The 12,387-nt window shown below is 51.6% G+C and overlaps 1 protein-coding gene across 1 annotated transcript; it reads right to left on the minus strand.

Moving 5' to 3' along the window:
- Positions 1–1,655: 1,655 nt before the first annotated feature.
- Positions 1,656–11,818, minus strand: LOC139587498 (lymphocyte antigen 6E). Its single transcript, XM_071421920.1, has 3 exons — positions 11,659–11,818; positions 7,307–7,426; positions 1,656–6,182 (listed from the first exon to the last, which is right to left on the minus strand). The coding sequence occupies exons 1-3, from the start codon at positions 11,708–11,710 to the stop codon at positions 5,974–5,976; spliced, it is 381 nt and encodes a 126-aa protein (XP_071278021.1). The 5' UTR covers positions 11,711–11,818; the 3' UTR covers positions 1,656–5,973.
- Between the last annotated feature and the right edge of the window lie 569 nt (positions 11,819–12,387).

Genomic DNA, 12,387 nt, shown 5'->3' on the forward strand with positions numbered 1-12,387 from the left:
CTTCCCAGCCAGTATTTGCCACGGATAGAGAGGAGCCCTGTCCAGAGAGACAGCAAAGGGTGGGATATAACCCCTCTGCTCTGCCCTCATGAGATCTCATCAGGAATACTGCATCCAGGTCTGGAGTCATGAGCACATGGATGGCAGGAATCTGCTGGAGCAGGTCCAGAGGAGACCATGGAGATGCTCCAAGGGCTGGAGCCCCTCTGCTCTGGAGCCAGGCCGGGAGAGCTGGGAATGTCCAGACCTGGAGAAGGGAAGGATCCAGGGAGACCTCAGAGCCCTTTCCAGGGCCTGAAGGGGCTCCAGGAGAGCTGGAGAGGGACTTGGGAAAAGACAGGACACAGGGAATGGCTTCCCACTGCCAGAGGGCAGGGCTGGATGGGATATTGGGAAGAAATTCTTGGCTGTGAGGGTGGGGAGGCCCTGGAATGGAATTCCCAGAGAAGCTGTGGCTGCCCCTGGATCCCTGGCAGTGTCCAAGGCCAGGTGGGCTGGGGCCTGGATCAGCCTAGGAGAGTGGGAGGCGTCCCTGCCCACGGCAGGAGGTTGGAATGAGATGATCTTGAAGGTCCCTTCCAACAAAAAACATTCCAGGCTCCTGTGATGGGAAGGCCGGAATTCTCCCACCTCAGCCCCACTGGAGTCTCCCATCCTGGGATGATCAGGACAACCTTGGGATGCCATTGAGGAACATCTGAAGAGCAAACAGGAGATGTAGCACCATTTTCCTCGACTTTCCAAACAGCTGAAATATGAAAAAACCCATCCTGGGCCTGTGCAGAGAAAGGCAGATCCCTAGGGAACAGCAGGAGCTGGGACGTGGTGACAATGTGAGGAAAAATGGGAATGCCAGGCAGGAGGGACGGGCAGGTTTCTTCCGTGCAATGTCCCCCCAGTCCCCAAAATATTCCCTGTCACCACTGGAGCCCCTCCCATCCCAAAAACCACTTGCAAATCAGGCTGCAAAATACAAATTGCGGTGGAAATGGAAGCCCAGATTGGAATTATCCTGAGGAAAGGAATGAAACTCCCGAGCCCATCGCTGTTATTCTTCATTTTTCTTATATTCCCCAGGGAATGTAATCCCCTTCTCCCATGGGATCCCATAAAATCTTTAAACAAAAATTAGAGTGATGTAACTTGGCAGAGCTGGATGCTGGGGAGAGCAGGGGGGAAATCCCCGGAGCGCCCAGCCCTGTGTCCGTCTGTCCGTGCGTCCGTCCGTGCGTCCGGAGGCAGGAGCAGGGCTGGATCCCTGGGAGGGCAGGAAGAGGAGCAGCTGCCCACGGACACCCACACAGGGCCCTTTTTGTGCCCAAAATAGCAGCCCTCTCCCACAAGGAAGAGCGCAGGCTCCAAGGCCAAATCCCATCTCCATTCCCAGCGGGGTCACGGGCAAGTCAAGGATATTTATGAGCTATTGAAGGCAAAGACAATCCCTGCTCTTTATCCATCCCCAGGAAGAGATTCCAATGGCCCTGAGATGAAATGAAGGAATTTAACCCTCCTTTCGTCCCTCAGTTTGGTCTGTCCTTTTTATTTTCCAGCCCACAGCCCACAGCCCTGAGCTTGGAATACAATCCAGGCATTTTCCTTCCACACAAAACAAGAGTTAATATCTGGAATATCTGCAGAACCACCCAAAAATCTCCTTCTAAGTGTATATATATATTTTTTTATTAATTCCATATATTTTTTATTAGAGTATAAGAAACAAGATGGAACATACACTTCACTTATACTTAGGTTAATATATTTAAAGGGATGGATGCTTCTTTATCCCATTTATCCTGTTACAATAAAGATAATACACAGTTACAAATCTCACAGATAGGAATTAGTAAAATCAGCATTTCAGGGAAACCACCTCAGATCATCCAACAAAGCTGAAATAAAACGTGCCAACTTTTTTTTTTCCTGCAACATTTCATTGGCTTCGCGTATTTTCATTTGATGGAACTGGAGGATTAGGGCTGGGAAAAAGTGCTCCCATGGAAAACGTTTGACTTGGGAAGCCTCACAAGCCTTTTATTTCTCAATTTCCACGATCAGAGCAAAGCTGGACGAATTAAAACCTTCAATCTGTCTCTGCTGATGATGACTCTCTGCTTTGGGTGCAATTATTTGGTTTAAGGCAGCTCATCTGCCTTGATTTCAGAGATTTGGACTTCAAAGTTCCTCCACCAAGTCTGGCAAAAGCCAGTAGGTGGCAGGACCAACCCAGGGCTTCGCTTCCCTGGGCACCATGGGCATTCCCAAAATGCAAAACCGAGCGTTTCTGTTTCCATTCCTGCTCAACAGCCTCAGAGAGGGGTGAAACAACTCCTTCAGGATCAAGGATCCAGAGCCCCCTTCCTCCCAAACAGCTGAGACCAACCAGAGCAAGGGAAAGAGCCCTAAACCTCCAGGTATCCAGATGTGCACCACATCTGCTTTTTGCAGAGGGCGCAGATCCTGTAACTCATCCCATGGACACACAGACACCCCGACCAGAGCTTCCCACAGGGGTGGCGGGACCACAGCCTCCTTTATCACAGCAAATAAAGTCCCTGGGAGACAAATCCCTTCAAAAGAAAAACCCCAACTTGAGCAAACCAACACCAATCCAGGACATCCTTGGAGCAGCAAAGCGGATCCTTGGGGCAATAATCAAGCAACTGATCATTCGTTCTCTTGCAGCAAGGAAGTCAGGTCGAGTTTGTGGTTTCCAAAAGAAATTTTGCCCTTTAAAAAAACAAAACAAAAAAAAAAAAATTCTCAAAACCAGCTGGAAGAACTGCGCTCGTTTTGAAGTCCTTTTCTTGGGCAAACAGCAAACCCCCGGATCCTGCGTGGGAAGCGCTGATGCCACAATGGATTTCGAGCATTTTTAGACAATCCACAAAAATTCGAGCCCTTGGTGGGGTGGTGGGAGATGGCAGCAGCTGCTGGTGAATTACAGCCATTTCCAGAATGGAAGCACTGAAAGCATTTTCTCAGGAACATGCTCCAAAAGTGGGCAGGTATTTCACTTTAGTTCTTAAATTTCAGTAAAAACTCTTCTTGGATATTTTTTGCTTCTAGGGAGCCAAACCTCCTCCCTTCATAACCTCTTGTCTTGTCAGAACAGGTGAATATCTGAGTTTTCTGCTCAGATTTTGATCTCTTAATTTCCACAGTCCACAGAAACACATCCAAAGCACTTCAGGGCTGTCCCACCACGGCCCTCAAATTCCAAATCCAGCATTTGGATCAACAACCCACCCACCAGTCTGAACACTTCGTAAATCCCATTGTTTTTCCTACTTATTGCCTTATTATTAATTATTTTAATTAACTTTCACCTGCCCATTTTCAGGCCCGGGTTTTACAACAGATGAGGTTCTCACCAGGTTTGTCATTCTGGGGATTTGGAGGCAAAAAATAAACCTAGAGTAGGACCAGGAATAGTGAGAGTTGGCATGACTGATGAGAAAGTGCTTGGGATTCAACTGTGACAAGCTGTCAACCCCCTCCCTCTCTCAAACACACATGGATCTATCCAAATGTCTTTTTTGCCAGGAAAAAAAAGGAAAGGAAATACTGAAAATACCCCTTTTTTCCATATTCTCGCGTAGAGTACATGGGAAGGAAGAGACGAAAAGAGAGCGAGCGAGAAAAACGAATCTCCTTGTGAAATTTATCCAACCAACCCTCAGCTCACTCCCCTGGCAATTCCATAAATGTTAATTTGCTATTTATTGGGATAAGCAGCCACTGGATGCTCCTCCCACCAGCCTTTGCCCCCTGGCACAACCAAATCCTTGGCAGTGGCCAAGGAACCCCAAGAAAGGAAGGAGATGGCCCTTGGAGGAGACAATCAGGCCTTCAGCCCATGGGGGTGTCCAGTGTGACATTGCCAGGATCCTCATAAAAGCATGGATGGACATCAGGACACAGCTGATGGCTTTGAAGTTCAGCTCTTTGCTAAAGGTAATCGAGTCCCAAACCAACCCCAAAACCTTTTTCCAGATGGCCAGAAAAGGCAGAGCCTCCCTAAATCCAATGTAGAGTGCTCTGGGTGCCACCTCGCTGTCACAGCGAGTGCTGAGGGACAAACAAACCCAAAAAGTGAGGTTTTGAACCCTTTTGGGAGGAAGGCTGAGGCACAGGGAAGCTGGGGAATACTCATCTCAGTTTAGGAAGTTTTTCCCCAATTTTCCCTGTGCCCCACAGTGCATAGCAGAGGTTTGTGGGGCACCTCAGGCCCCAAGGTCCCAGGAGGATGCTTTGTCCAAAGGAAGGCACATCCAAGGACCAGCACAAGTGATGCATTCTTCCCAAATTAACCCCTAAATTGCAGATTGCATCCCAGTGACCCATCCCTCCTGTTGGAAAAGCTGTCATTAACATCTCTGTCCCTTTAATTAAAAGAGGGGGAGAAGGGAGCGGGGGGGGGGAAAAACCCATAAAACCACTTTTGTTACCAACATTTCTGTACAACTGCAAACACCTTTCATTTATCACTACCTGAAGAGGGGACAGAGGTGGAACTGAAAGTTTGTGGAGCTTATGTTTGGGTTTTGACACAGAACAGGAGAAGCAGGTACAAAGCATGGCTAAAATGTGCCAACACCCGGGTTCTGCTGCTAGAAATAGAAGGAAAAAAAAAGCCCAATGCACCTCTGATCAATCAGTGGAAGTGACAAAGAGCTTGAACCTGACAGTTTAAGGCTGAATTCTGGCTTGGTTTGTGGCGAGCAGGTCCACAGGCAAGCAGAGTAGGCAGGACAGAAGACACAGAGAGGGGCAGGAGGACACATCTCCCATGGGACAGCTGAGAACTTCTAGGAAAAACCTTGGCAAAACACCTGGGAAGATCCTGGGAGCAGAGAGACAGCAGATGTGGAAGGTTGGGTGGTGAAGTCACCTCCAGCAGTCCATGGGCACCATCAGGCATTGAAGGTTGGACCTTAAGATCTGGGTATTGACATCTTCTCCTCTGACTCCACCACATTTTTCAGACCTGTTGCCCATTCAGGTATCGTCATTGTGGTGGTCACCATGACAAGTCCAAAGTGGGGAAACTGAGGCACCAAGTCTTTGTAAAATGCAGATTCACTTCAGAGTCCTCCTGCCAGGGTAATTGCTCCGTTAGAGTCGACTCAGACCCCAAACAAAACTGGCATTTATCAGTAAAATGCACCTGGAAAAAGTCATTCCCAAGGGAGGTGGAACAAGCTGGCCCAGAGGTTTTTATCAGACAGCAACAGAGAGGAGATGGATTTGCTGCTCACCACTGGAAAGGAAGTGGAGATGAAGCACCCAAAAGCTGCTTGAGAAGGTGAGGGACCCTCGTGATGGTACCAACATTGGGATTTTCCGTGAAAGAGTTCCTAATCCCTGGAGCAAGGAAACACACACACGTCCCACCTCAGGTAACAACAGGAGCAAGTTTATTCAGGTCTGGCACTTACAGAACTTGGAAGGACAAGGTACACGGCATTGGTTTTCCAGAAAAGTCAGCCCAGGATCAGAAGAAACGAGACAATTTTATAAAAAGAGACTGCAGCTGCGAGGGGCCAGGAATGTGTCTCCCTTTGGACCGTGCATTCCCTCTGCCTGTGCCACCCATGTGCTGGAGCAGACCTGGTGGTGCTTGGGGTGAATCTGTTCTCAGCGAGTCCCAGCCTGGTTTAACCAACTTTAGAAATTAGGGGCAGGGGGTGGGAGGGGGATTATTAATAGGTAGAAAAAGCAGAAACCCTTCCAAAATCATCCACCTTGGTGAAGGAGGAGCGAGAGTGCAGCGGGAGACGTCCACAGGAGGAGGAGAACAGCTCAGCCAAACCACCCAGGTCCTCCAACTTGCTTGGAAGAGGCAAAAAAAGTCTGGGAAACAATCACCTTGGAAGCCTGCTGAGAAGTAAGAGGATCTCCTTGCAGACAGCAACAGAGAAGATATTGGCTAACGAGACCCGTGGGAGGGCGGCCCTTCCTCAGGCAGCCCCATCACTGGCGAGCCTGGAGGACGTAGATGAAGCTGAAGAGAATTCCCAAGGCCAGGATGGTGTAGCTGGCTCGGACGCTGCTGGAACCGCTGATGTTGCAGAGGAAGGAGTCGCAGCAGTAAACGGAGGCGGCCGCTATTCCCAGGTTGATCCCGGCGCTGGGGCAGATGGGAGAGCATCCCTTGGAGATGGACTGGCCGGATTTGCCGCCTGGATTTGGGGTGGGGTGGAGAGGAAGGGAAAAAAAGGCAGGTTTAGAATGTGTTTTTTTTTCTGATCGCCTGCTCTGCAAAGGAATTTCAGCGCTGGAAGAGCCAGGGCGGTGCAGCAGGTGGCACAGAGTGCATGAAGTGCTCCGGAGAGGATGAAGTGGTTCTCGGAGACAGGAATCCCAGCCAGCCCATCTTATCGAGGATCACTCGTGATAAGCTCACACAAACACCCCAGAGACCACACAGCACCCCAGGGACACCCCTTTGGATTGGTCAACGCTCAGCCACAACAGCTCCCGTGAGGAATCCCAAAAATTCCCCCTGAGCTTCACTCTGGGGCTCCTCAAGGGAGACAGGGAGCACTGGGGAGACGCTTGGGTGCCAAGTCTGCATTTTACAGAGAGGCACAGCCCATGTTAAGAGGAAAGAGGAAACCATTAGCAGTGGGCTACAAAAGGAAGTTTATAAAAGCTCCCAGTCTCTGTTTGCGCACATCTGACCCACCCACGCTGCAGACTTGGGCATGAAATTCCCCCTCTCCTGCCAGGGAGAGCCAGGATGTGCTCTGATTCCTGCAAAGGTTCCAGGAGATCTGCCAGAGCATCCTGCCTCCCTCCCAGCACAGCAGCTGGGAAGAACAGAACCCCCCCCAAATCTCTCCAGGCTCTCAGGAAGGAAACCCACAACCCTCCCTTCCCACCTCGTCCACAGAAAGTGAAGCAAAGGTGGGACTGGGGGACAAGAAACCCAAACAGGAGGCAAAAAATCAGCAGGAATAGCAACCCTGGAGCTTCCCACACAGGGAGCCTGCAGCATCCTCCACGCTTTCACTTATTCATCAGCAAACTCCCCGCCCCCAGCCTGAAATTCCCCCCGGACTGGCGGGCATCGGTGCAGGCACGTGGGCTTTAACGTGACTCCTCCTGGCAGCGCGTCCCTCCTCACAATCCCCGTGGGATGGTCCGACACTCAGTTGCTAAGCAGAACTTTCCCTTTTTTTTTTTTTTCTTTTTTTTTTTTCCCCAACCCAGCCAGAAGAAGGCAAAGCCTCGCTGCAGCTCAGCAGGTGACCCAGGAGAGGAGAAGCCAGGAGGGGCAGGAGGAGGTGCTGTCGCCACTCACCGAGTCCCACGCCGACGTACGTCGTCACGCAGTGGTTTTCATTCTCCCCGCACTGGACAGGCGTCAGGCAGGCCCAGTTGGAGGAGGCATCCGAGCAGGAAAAGCAGACGAGCGTGTGGGCTGCAAGAGAAAGGCAAACCTCATTTAGCAGCTGGTGGGAAGATGTCCTCACTTGGAGGTCCCCACCTCTGTCCCACGGGATGTCTCGCATCTGCCCACAGCCACATTTTTTTGTTTCGCTTTTATCAACCTGCAACAGGGGATGTTTTTTTTCCCCCAAAAAATTGGCCAAGCAAAGGGTTCAAGCCTCGGGGAGGCATTTCAAGCTCTTATCAGCTAAAGCTGATACAACCACAGCCTGGTACTTTCTGTCACCACCCTGTTTGCACCAAGAATGTGCCCGAGCTACAGCTGCCAACTTTAACCCAAACTCCAGAGGAGAAATTTTTGAGGTTTGGGCTCGTTCAGCTCAGCCACCATGGATATGGGTGCAAGGGGAGTGGAACTGAATGATCTGAAGTCCCTTCCAAGCAAAACCATTCTGATTTTAAGATTCTGTGACACTGATGGGAAATGCTCCAGGTGTGACCATAGGTTCAAACTTTCCATGACCTGGCTTTGGGCACCAAGATCAGGCCATGCTTGAGCTGCAGCATGAGGTAGAAATGATTTTTCAGCTGCAGAAAGCTCAAGACCTGCAAGACCAGCAGGTGCCCTAAAACTACAGAATCGTGGAATCATTTCAGGAAAAGACCTCTAAGATCTTTGAATCCAGCCATTAACCCAGCACTGCCAAATTCCAGCACTAAACCAAGTCTTTAGGCAACACAGCTGCACAATTTTTTCATGCTTCCAGAGATGGTGATTCAACCACTGTTCCAAAATTTGACCAGCGAAGAAATTTTTTTCCTCATTTCGAAACTAAACCTCCCCTGGAGCAACTTGAGGCCATTTAAGGCTTATCCTACAGCAGCAGGATGGATTAGCTGGCCCCCATCCCTCATCCTTCACAAAGAGGAATGACTGGAAAACAGCATTTGGGGTGGGAAATGGTTGTGGAGACAGCCTGGACCAGAGACTCAGCAAGGCCATGGGCACTTTGATCTCTGTATTTTACACACAAGAGCATCACATCCACGCTGCAATTGTTGACCTACATATGCAGACAGATCAGGTCTGTTCCCAATCTTCCATGGGCTCGGGATTTTGGAGCTCCCAGGCAGCCCTTCCACGAGGCACTGCCTTTTCCCTTTCCATATTTATGGGATGCAAAACAGAGTGGGGGCAGATTGAGGGTGGGAAGTGTGAGCCAGCCCCATGGATTACCAAAAATCACAGAGTGGTTTGGGTTGGAAGGCAGCTTCAGGATCATTCAGTTCCAACCCTCTGCCATGGGCAGGGACACCTTCCACTATCCCAGGTTGCTCCAAGCCCCATCCAGCCTGGCCTTGGGCACTCCCAGGGATGGGGCAGCCACAGCTTCTCTGGGAAACCTGTGCCAGGGCCTCACCACCCTCACAGGGAAAAATTTCTTCCCAATATCCAACCTAAACCTGCTCTCTCTTTCAGTTTGGACCCATTCCTGCTTGTCCTATCCCTCTCCAGCTTTCTTATAGACCCCCCTTGGAATATTTTCCTAAGGAATTGAAGCAGGGGAAGCCCTGGGAGAGCTCTCTGAGGCACAGCAGTTACTGGCATGGATATTTTGAAGAATTATTATTTTGACAATTATTGCTCAGCATCTGTCCCACTCTGCCACAGGACTGTTCTTCTCATTCCTGTTTCTCTCAGGAAAATAAAAGGCTTCTACAAGAAAAATGAGAAAAAAAAACAATTGCTCTCGTAGGAATGACTTTTGAGCAGCCACAGCCGAGGAGGGGAAAGAAAACAAAATATAATCTCAAAGAAACAGATTAAAGTGGGTTAGTGGGAGATCCTGAATGTCACAGCAGAGCAGCCAAGTCTCTGCTTTGGAATGAAAGCCAAGACCACAAACCCCCCAAGCAGGAATTTCCTGGACTGGCTCACGCGCCCGCCGAGGATCCTCACTCTGGAAACAACCCCCACAACAAACCCGGGTTACCTGGGCACACCAAGGCAGCCACCACAACCCACAGCACCGGGATTACAGGGCCACCAGCTGAGTCAAAACCTCCAGGAGAGATTCCTTTGTTTAGGAGATGGGGAGGAGGAGGATGGGACCAGCCACTGAGTCACTGCCCCTCGCTGGGCCGGCCACATCTCCAGGTGGGACCTCGGAGTGAAGCCCAGCTCTGCTGCCAAGTCTCAGGTGACCTGTCCCAAACTCTTTACCTCACAACCACCACCCCGAGGAGGTGAATTGACTCATCCCAGGAATCTTCAGCAATCAGGAATGAAGTGGATTGCAGGCTTCCTGCAGGTATTCTGGCAGGACAGATGTCCCCATGTGTGTTTGGTCACTGCACTGAAGGCGCTGAGTGGTGCAATGCCGTTCGTTTAAGGTTCCAGAAGCAAACACACCAGAAATCTTTGGACATGACATAAAAGTGCTGTTGGGCATGAAATTCTCTGCCACGTGACTTAATCTCCGCTCCTGCCACTGCATGTCCTACCTGTCCCCGTGTTTTTCATTGTCACACCTACCCATTACCCCTTGTCTGAACAGAAGAAAAAAAATCCTTCCAGGAGAGGCAGAGTTTAAGAAAGGAAATATTCAGGCACTTTCTGCCCCAAGAAAACACCCACTGCAGAGTTATGAGAGCACAAATAGGCTGAGTGGTTTAGACAAAAGGCACAAGAGGGGTGGCAGAAATAATTTCATGCAGCTGTAGACGGAGCAAAGAGTTGGAGCTCAAGGTTACAAGAAAAGAAATAAAAGGGGAAAAAAAATCGCAACACAGAACAATGCAAAAGCGAAGCCTTGTTTTCATCAGTGGAAGAATTCATGTGTTTATTTGATCGCTGCTTAGCTTCTGGGAGGAACAAAGAGCTACCAGAACAGAGCAGGGCATTTGGGGGAATTCCTAGAGATAAGGGGTTGAATCATTCTTGCAAAGACACGGGGGAAAAAGGCCGTTAAAAGCCCACTTTGGAGCTCACTAGCACCAGGAAAATGCTGTTGCATCGGCAGTTTTCCCATTCAGCCCCGATGTCGCTTTTCCATTCTCTTGGGAAAAACCCTTATCAAGATCCACAGGCAAGATCTTTGAGCAGGAGGTAAAGCTTTTCTGTGAAATCCCCCCAGGACACGCTGGAAGTGTTTGGGGATAAAACCACCTGCAGCAAACCCTTTTGCCTGGATAAAAACTTAACTTTTAAAGCTGAAGGGGTTGTGCTTTTTTTTTTTTTTTTTGGGGGGGTGGGGATGAAACCCTTTACTGCCTTGGCCTTGACCGCTGGAACTGAGCCCAAGCCAGCTGGGCTCTGTCGGAGACCCAATGCTTTAATCTCCAGTTGCTTCCCGGATCGCACTGGGAGAGAGGAATTGGAAAGGGACCCAAACAGCCGATTTCATCTCAGCGGTGCCCTCAAAAAAAAAAAACAAGAACGGACCCTGTTTGCTGAGCAGGGGCTGGGAGAGCTCAGAACTCTCCCGTTTGGCTCTTTGTTAGGTTTCTCTCGTATGGGGACGATACGTGGTTTCGCACGGCCCCAAGGAGTTTGGAATAGTAAGGAATGGAGTCCGTGGGGAAGGAGGGGATGGCAGGCCCTGCGACTTGGGCAACTTGGCAGCTAAACACACAGCAACAGGAACCGCGTTCTCCCCAGGCTCGGCAGCAGCCCCTCACAGGGCATTGTCCCCTTAGGGGTCATTGCTCCCCGAAGGATGCTCCGAGGGGGCAGCAGGAGCCAGAATCACGAGTGGCTCTGCCCTGACTTCGCTCCATCAGCCATTGCCGGGGCTGGGCTGCCTCTCCCCTCCACCCCCCTTCCCCCTCGGCTGCATCTCAGCCCATCCCAGCGCCGTTATCCCGGCCGGCTGCGCCGAAAAGGGGGAGCGGAGCCGGCCCTGCTCTTTGTTCGAGCTGCAACTGGGAAAAGCTCCAGCATATCCACCCGCACAGCCGGAGATGGTCACCTATTCATACAGGCGGGGCAGACCTGAAGTTCCTGCTTCAGGAGGGACATTGCTGCGAGGCACGTCTTGGGAAGACACCCCCGCATCCCGCTCCGAACCATAACGCGGCTCAGCGCTGCGCCCCCGACCCCTTTTCAACCCTTATATCCCCCAAAAACCTCCAACTTCCACAGCCTACCCTGCCACAAGCATCGCTCCCCCAACCCCCAGTTTGCTCTCTAACGCAGGGCTGGCGAGGGACCGGGGAACCTGCGGGGCAGGCGATGGTGGTGGGGACATCTCCTTTCCTTACCTCTCTCCACGCACAGCACCGCGGCCAGCACAGCGAGCAGGAGCGCCTTCATGGTGCGGACGATGTGGCCGGGGAGATGCGCAGGGCGGCTGGAGGAGCGCAGGGCTGGCGGCAGGGCCGGGCGCCGGGGGTGGGGAAAGGGCGGCGGCTCCGCCCCGCGGGCCGGGCCCGGCCCCCGCGCCGCCTCCCCCCTCCGCCTCCCCGGCCACGCCTTGTTTCGTTTCCCCGCTAGGGAGAACCGGGGCCGGGAAAGGGGCGCTGGGAAGTGCGTGTCGGCGTGGTAGCGGCTGGCCGAGGGGGAACAGAGCCAGCTTTCCCCTAGCCGTGCCCCAAGAGGCTTTTTCCAGCGCTCTTTCGCGTCCCCTCTGTTTCCCTGAAGGAGGAGACGGGAGTAGGGGGCTGCCTCTGTGCTGAACCCCACTCATCCAAGTCAAATCCTTCCAAGTCAGCTTATTCTGGGATTCCGTGATTCTCTTGACTCCCTCTACCCACAGGACCTGCTGATTTCCTGCCTCCCTTCCCTCCTCCGTGCATCTCCTCTCACAGATCCCCTGAGCAGCACACACACACATCGTCCTCCACACATTCCAAACCACCCTGTACTCACACATTCCCTGTATCCAGGGCTCCCTGCATGGATCTCCTGCAGGCAAGACTCCCCCAGATACAGAACCTGTCCCTGCATTCAACACCCCCTCTGCAGGTCTGACCCCTCTGCACGCACAGCCC

Source organism: Agelaius tricolor, unplaced genomic scaffold (genome assembly GCF_023055355.1).
Source record: "Agelaius tricolor isolate 1412-34295 unplaced genomic scaffold, bAgeTri1.0.p SCAF_2, whole genome shotgun sequence".
Taxonomy (NCBI): domain Eukaryota; kingdom Metazoa; phylum Chordata; class Aves; order Passeriformes; family Icteridae; genus Agelaius; species Agelaius tricolor.